Source organism: Epargyreus clarus, unplaced genomic scaffold (assembly GCF_041222505.1).
Source record: "Epargyreus clarus isolate Ecla_fem2 unplaced genomic scaffold, WU_Ecla_fem_2.2 ptg000024l, whole genome shotgun sequence".
Lineage (NCBI taxonomy): Eukaryota > Metazoa > Arthropoda > Insecta > Lepidoptera > Hesperiidae > Epargyreus > Epargyreus clarus.
Genome location: NW_027332231.1, coordinates 3,012,405 through 3,019,778, shown reverse-complemented (window position 1 = coordinate 3,019,778; position 7,374 = coordinate 3,012,405). Strand labels below are relative to the sequence as shown.

Below are 7,374 nucleotides of genomic sequence, written 5' to 3'. Positions count from 1 at the left end.
TAAAATGGTCGCATCACACGAGTAAACGCAAGAGCTAGTTAACTATTAGTCTATTGGTTGCTGACCTGCATCTTCGAGAATTCACATTGGAGCATCGGAGGAGACCCTCTACTACTAGCCTCCTTGCTTGTTTGTTTGCATTTGCTTGCGTTTGTAAACAGCTTGCAATCATGCTTTAGGCTAACTCTACTCGCGGACTTTATTTTACACAAAATATCCTAATTTTCCTATCCTATACATCTAAGCGTCTACTCTCATGGCATTTTAAAGCTTCTTCCATCATGTATGTCCAATAAAACTAAAAGATCATTGCTTAGCATCATGCAGGTAGCTCTATCTGTTGGTGGGTTGGTAGAAATATATTTTCTTCTTGTGGTACAGGCGAGTGCTTCTTCGTTGGTTCTATGAGAGTAGTCCCCCAAGTCCACTGAAATAGAAAAATTAAATTTAAAAAACATGATGCAAACATATCTTAAAATTTACGAAAATAATATTTAAGAACTTGAGTACTAGGTAGCGCCTGATGCTCTATCAATAGCTAATAGTTGTATCTTGCTTTACTAGAGATATTTATTTATAACAGATGCAATATCTTGTGATTTTTTTTTTAAATATAGCACTATCCTACACTAAGATACTCTTAGACATAGGCTAAATACTCTTCTATGATGAAAATCAATTATCACTTGAGAACGGTAGAGGAAAATGTCATCAGGAAACCTATACGCCTGAGAATTCTTTAAAAATGTTTTGTAAGGGTGTGCAAAGTCTACCAATCCGCACTAGGCGCGGTGGACTATGGCTTAAATCCCACTCTAAGAGGATACCAATGATAAGTAATGACGACACTACTATTGTAATAAGATTAATAATTAATACGTGCTTATGTATTAAGAATCTTAGTTTAAGTTTAAATCGATAAAGGTTGACATGGGAATTTACAAGTTTGTTTATATACCTGTAATATATAGGTATATGTTTACCTAGTGTGTTCGAATTTCGTTAAGACAGCATGTGACCAACTTCACGTAGGCCTGCTATCCTATTCGATAACAGATATCTTTCACTTATTTCACGTATTTAGAAATAAAAACTTGAATATCTCAAAAACAAATCACTATCGGCTAGGGTACTTAATGACAAAATCGATTGCAAATGAGCTCTATTTTTACCCCTGCAAGGGAATGTATCGAATTTTCAATAACCCTGTATACATACGTACATTCGTAATACGTATGTAACGGTACGTATGCAAATGGGTCATGTAACATTATTAAAAACACTGCAACCCACTAACCATGATACAAGCCAGCGTGATTCCCAAGAAGTAGCCGGCGAGCACATCGCTCCAGTGGTGCTTGTAGTCGGAGACGCGGGAGAGCGCCGTGAACCAGCTCAGCATGACGGCGCCGAACTGCAGCGAGTGGCGGAGTACCCGAGTTCCACGCCATACCACCCTCTTCTCCAGATATAGCTGAAATAAAAAAAAAAACATTGTCTAAGAAAGCTTTTTTACATAATGTAGGAGTAGCAGACAAGCATGTTGTCCAACTGTTAGTAAGTGGCTACTGCCGCCCATGGACATCGATAATTAACCCCAGACATGATTATATTTCTACCTAAGGACTAGGCTGGAATGCCTGGTAAAAGTATGTCTCCCTTAACACACCCTTCAAACGAGATCACATCAGCGCTTAATACTGCTGTTATGACCCTGAAATGGGTGTGGTGGTGGTGCCGCCGGAGTCGAACCACAAAGATTTCTTAGTTCCGGCTGATTTATATGAGGAGACCATGTCTGTCCTTAAGAGTTAAAAACCCTGTTCTACATAGAGTTTATTAAAGATGTTCATGGATGGAGGGATGTCTTATTACTAAGTGGACAGTATGCTCGTTTGCATCAGCAATCGATAAGAAACCGAAAAACATTTGTTTAGTTATAAATCTCACCGCATACACTGCATTTTACGTTGTGTAACTTTGTAGATCACGATTAACAGTAGCGTGGCTGTTTCCACTGAAAATAACAATGACACACATATATTTATGACAAAGTTCCTAATACTCACAGCCAAGTACATCATAGTGAACGCAGACCACGCGGAGTGGCCGCTGAGGAAGGACATGTGCATGTCGTTGAACTTGTCCTGGTTGTCGAGGGTCTGTCCCAGGCAGGTGTAGTCCTCGCCCTGGATGTACCTGTGCTGCCATTCTGGCGCTGAACAGTCTATCGACGGCTTGCACAGCTAGAAAAGTAGTTAAACATGTTATATTAAAACATTTTGAACACATAAACACGCACATAAACAATTGGAATTACTTATTACTACACGTCTATCTTGTGTGCATGTGTAGTTTACGATTAACAGTTCATCGTGTCATGACATCTTGCAATTAACTGGGTGCAGTCCATTTTTTATAATATTAAAGTAACAAACGAGCATCCATTACCCCTGATTGTAAATGGCTACCGCCGCTCATGGACATTTGCAATCAATCCTTGATAAGATTAAAGTTCTAGCTGAGTTCCACAGATGTGTTGCTATTCGTGTTGACTAAGTTACAACGCCTCGGAAAGTCTCCCTTACTACACCCTTTAAACCAGAAGACAGCACCACTTAACACTGCTGTTATAAGGCAGAAACAGATGTAGTGGTCGTGCCACCGGATTCAAACCACAATGAATGCTCGCAACGTTTGAGGCAGCCCTTAGATTATTCATAGATCTAACATTTTTCGCTATGCTTCCGCTATGTACAGTTTCAACTTACATCAAAGAAATGAGGACGAGGTCTGCCGATGACTTTCTTGGCGACGTTGGTGGTAAGTTCCAAGAAACACGTGCCCAAACCAAAAGACACCAGTGTGCAGTAGAAGCTTCTCAGCCATAATGGTATCGAGAAAAACTTGCACGAGATGCTCCCCTGCTCTTTCCGGAGGAGTACCCATTCGCAAATTAGGAACTGTAATGAAAGATATAAAGATAAGTAATACAGTGAACCTGCGGTAATCCGACAATCATTTTGCAGGGCAGTGTCGGACTATCGAATTTTTCGGATAATAGAGTACTGCCTAATAAGACCCCCTATAGTCCGATTTATATTACGAAAGAGTACCTTGTAATCCGGCAAATTACAGATCCAATGATAAAACTTTATATTTTATATATATAGAATGTACGAAAGTGAAGTACAAACCATACTTCATTATTTATGTCAAATTTAGTAAATAAAACAACTCTTAACAGTAAAGAACTCTTGTATTATTATAAAATTAACGTCATTAATTCTATATAACTTACAAAAAATATTGTCAAAAAATATTCAATACATATGTAATAAATAATAAACCATGTCGGATTACAGGGAGTGACGGATTAGACAGGGGTCGAATTACCGCGGGTCTACTGTATACTTACTTAACTGTTATTTTCATGGTTTGTACATAATTTTAGTAAAGTGAGGAAAGAGCATCACCTATAACTAAAATATTTATGGAATCAAATTTAATAATTTATGAAAAACAAAATAGAAAATAGTGATACAAAAGTTGTAAAATTTAAATATAAAATAAAGTGTCCAAAATGTCTTATGTAAAGGCAACCTACTTTACATCATGTACCTAAGTTTTTAAATTTTCTAAATATGCATACATTTTTATTGAACCTTTTCCCGGCATTACTGGGACATCCGCCATATTGAATTGACGTCACTAAGCTAATTACACAATACATATAGTCATCAAAACTAAATTTGTAAAAAAAATACAGCTCAATCAGTTGAGGTCACCTACTGGCTTTCAATGGAGTTCTATGATTTAACCCTTACCTACAGACAAACAAAGGGAAGTTAAATAAAAGTTTGAAAAACATTCTTACAGCGTAAATATTAAGCCCGAGCCCAACGATTCGTAGCATCGGCGTCGTGACGGTGTCGTCTCGGTACGGGAACATGAGACTCTCATCTCCACAGAAGAAGCCTCGTTTAAACTGCAACCATGTAGCATCTGTTACGTAGATCAGGACGACCACTGAAATGAAAATATATCTATTAAAACCATGTTGTCATATAGTTACACCATATTACGTTCTTGTTTCAAGCTCTATACCACCAATACAATTAGAGATGCGCAATGTATCGAAAATTCCGATACGATATATTGATTAAAAACTAAATTTTGATATCGATTAAGTCAGGGAATCAAAAGGTTGTCAAAATTAATAACTACAAGGAATATGTTTGGGGTGAAGAGTGTTTTAATTGAATATTTTGTGAAAAGTATGAATAGTCGATATGTCGATATTTAAGAGTTTTAATATATGTATATCATTAAGGATAACTATTTTTTTAGTTTAATTAGTATTTAATTTTATTGTTTCAAATATTGTATATAATCTTATTATATAGGATAACTTCACTAACACGCATCACTAAATACAATAAAACCATTTATTTGCAGGTTCAGAAAGCTACCAATTTATCAGGAGGCACGGCAGTGCCTCCGCCAAGTCGATTATATTTATTCGTACATATTTGATATTTTATGTATACTTTAATTTCTTATTATTCTTAGTGTTCAAAAATATCTGAGGATGAATATCATAACATAACAATGTGCCTTTGCATATAAATATACTTGAAACGGTAAACGTGTTGATATAAAACAGATTTAATATAGTTGATTGTGATAGTTTTCCTTATAAATTATAATTATAAAGTACATGACTGGGATTTTTGGAGGAAAACACGTTATTATGTAACATATAACATGCATACAATTATTCATTCACTGCTATTCTAAGTTTAAAGTATTTTTTGCTAAAGTTTAACTGCGGGGGCACCTCTGTCAACCTATTTTTGTACCTAGCACATTCACTGTAGTTAATTTGAAAAACAAAAAAAAAGCAGTGATAGCCTAGTGGTTAAGAAACGCGGCCTCTCGATCGAGGGGTCCGAGGTTCAAATCCCAGGCACGCCAAATCCAAATCCAGCCAAATCCAGGCACACCTCTGATTTTCAAATTTATGTGCGTATTAGAAATTGATTATCACTTACTTAAACGGTGAAGGAAAACATCGTGAGGAAACCTGCATACCTGAGAGATTTATAAAAAAAATCTTAAAGGTATGTGAAGTCTACCAATACGCACTTGGCCAGCGCGGTGGACTATGGCCTTATCCTTCTCATTCTGAGAGGAGACCCGTGCCCAGCAGTGGGACAGTAATGGGTTGATGATGAATTTGAAAAACCGTATAAATACAATGTTATTTATCGATAATTTTATAGGTAGGGAATCCAAATTACTTAAGAGAGAAGTGCAGCAAAATAATTACCTAATCATTCATACTGTCCTTTAGAGATAATCATCGTAAGAAAACTAATAGTTATTTTCCACATGAGCAGTGTTCTAGATAAACTTTGACTTTTTAATAGAATTTCAATCTTCACTTTATGAATCCTAATCGTTTACTAGTTCATAGGTCGGCGCACACTTGCAACGATCACGTTATGTGTACAACACACTATGAGGTCTCATGAGATCGGTTTCCTGTTTATTATTAGCCTAATCAGTTCCGTGTCACATAATGCACTGGGTGTCAGTTCTCACGATATGTAGGTGTATAAGTAGTAACGTATTTATTTGTAATTTCTTGAGCGTGTCTACCCGTGTGTCGGAAACCTTATTTTTCAAAATGTAAGCAGTACTTAGGAATGAATATCAACTTTTACATAGAAGCGAATTTATGATTTTGAATTAGTAAGCTAGCATTTTAAGCATGCGGCAAGCATGCTTTCCATGGATATCAGTAACTAATCTAAAATTGAACTAGTGTCGTACCCGAGGTCGGCCACTTGTGTTTTCACCCCTCAAGACTTAGGTTTAATGTATGATTTTCTATGTTTTCGCATTGTAAGCTTAACGCTTACTTAGCATATTTAAATATAGTATGACTTTTATACCAAATTAAGCGCCAGAAACTTTGAAAGAGAGAGATGATTTTTTGATATTTTATATTGCTTACTAGTGATTATTTTTTACACGGGGGTTAATTTGGAACCAATGTATTGAATAATACAAGGTTTTTATAAAATCGACTAAATAAAAATTAATTGCAATATAATAAGTTAGTTAAATACATGAAGAAATCAACAATTTTTATCAATGAAATGAACTGATTACTGTGATATAAAACTAATTGTCAATCCTTGGGTGTTAGATTAGTATGTCAACAATAGGTTTTAGGTGATATGCGATTCGACGATAGATATGCGGGCCAAAAATATAACGAAAAACCCAATACCGAAAAACATCGATTATCTAAGTAAAGTGTGTACTTACAAGTACATTGTATTACTGTAGCTCGTTCATTTTCGAAGTTGGTAAAATCAACGACTAGTTTTAAAATTTCTCGTTATTTTTTTTTCTTTTGTCAATAAAAAAATATAACAATCAAAAATATATTAACTTCTATAAAATGACTAGTTATACTTTAGGTATTATGTATAGTTCGGTCAAACACTATGAAATAATATGTTATTGAACAAAAATAATCACTTGAGGTCACTGTCTTTTAAGTAATTTAGATACTTTGTTGCGTCGAAGATTAATTATAAAACGAAATAGTTTTTAACTAATGCGATTTTTATTAATATAAATAAAAAAGCGAATATGAAGTAATAATTGAATCATAATAAATCCATATTAATGCGCAAATTTCAAGAATTGTAACAAAGTTATCTTTATCTATCTATCCTAGATTCCTAATTAGTAAATATATTTTTAGTATTTAATCACTATTGTTTTTATTAAGTTAAAATAAGTTAATGATATTCATCATATAATTTAAAAAATGATACAAATTATAACACTTATAGTACGATAGAACAATGATAAATAAATCTAAAAAAATAGTAAAGAAAGCTTTTGAAACGAAATAAAAAACTTACAGGCAACGATAATCACGGAGTCGATGACGACTTTCCGTAGGATGAAAACCGAAGCTTCCTTCGCCATGTCGTGCGCGCGATGTGTACCGTGACTGTGTCGTGTCGTGTCTGTGGCTGCCGACTCGAGCCCCCTCTTATGTACGGCCTGCCGGCCTAATTGATATGATAACGGGATTGTGTATATATCGTATGTCATCTTCGCAAGGATGATGCCAATCTGTTCCGGATTTCTTAATCGGATTTATTTACACCTTTTTTCTATTTATTTATTTGTATTTTTGTCCTAGAGTAGATTACGTAAAGGCTGTTGGCAACTGACTGAGAAGGTTTCCCCATACTTAATTTAGTACTTAGCAGGAAAAATTGTAAATAATATTGTAACAATTATGACCACAAATGTTGTGATTTTGAATAATAAATAAAAGCT

The 7,374-nt window shown here is 35.0% G+C and overlaps 1 protein-coding gene across 1 annotated transcript; it reads right to left on the bottom strand.

The window, feature by feature from the left end:
- Positions 1-293: 293 nt before the first annotated feature.
- Positions 294-7,094, bottom strand: LOC140752334 (putative phosphatidate phosphatase). Its single transcript, XM_073086594.1, has 6 exons — positions 6,948-7,094; positions 3,878-4,029; positions 2,772-2,963; positions 2,070-2,246; positions 1,298-1,474; positions 294-427 (listed from the first exon to the last, which is right to left on the bottom strand). Exons 1-6 carry the CDS (start codon positions 7,012-7,014, stop codon positions 320-322), a joined length of 873 nt encoding a protein of 290 aa, XP_072942695.1. The 5' UTR covers positions 7,015-7,094; the 3' UTR covers positions 294-319.
- Between the last annotated feature and the right edge of the window lie 280 nt (positions 7,095-7,374).

Excerpts from the sequence above, each read along its gene's own strand:
- LOC140752334 (XM_073086594.1), bottom strand. The coding sequence starts at position 7,014 with ATGGCGAAGGAAGCTTCGGTTTTCATCCTACGGAAAGTCGTCATCGAC. Across the intron at positions 4,030-6,947 it reads CTCCGTGATTATCGTTGCCT|TGGTCGTCCTGATCTACGTA; the intron begins GTAAGTTTTTTA and ends TTTTCATTTCAG. Across the intron at positions 2,247-2,771 it reads CTCGTCCTCATTTCTTTGAT|CTGTGCAAGCCGTCGATAGA; the intron begins GTAAGTTGAAAC and ends CTACTTTTCTAG.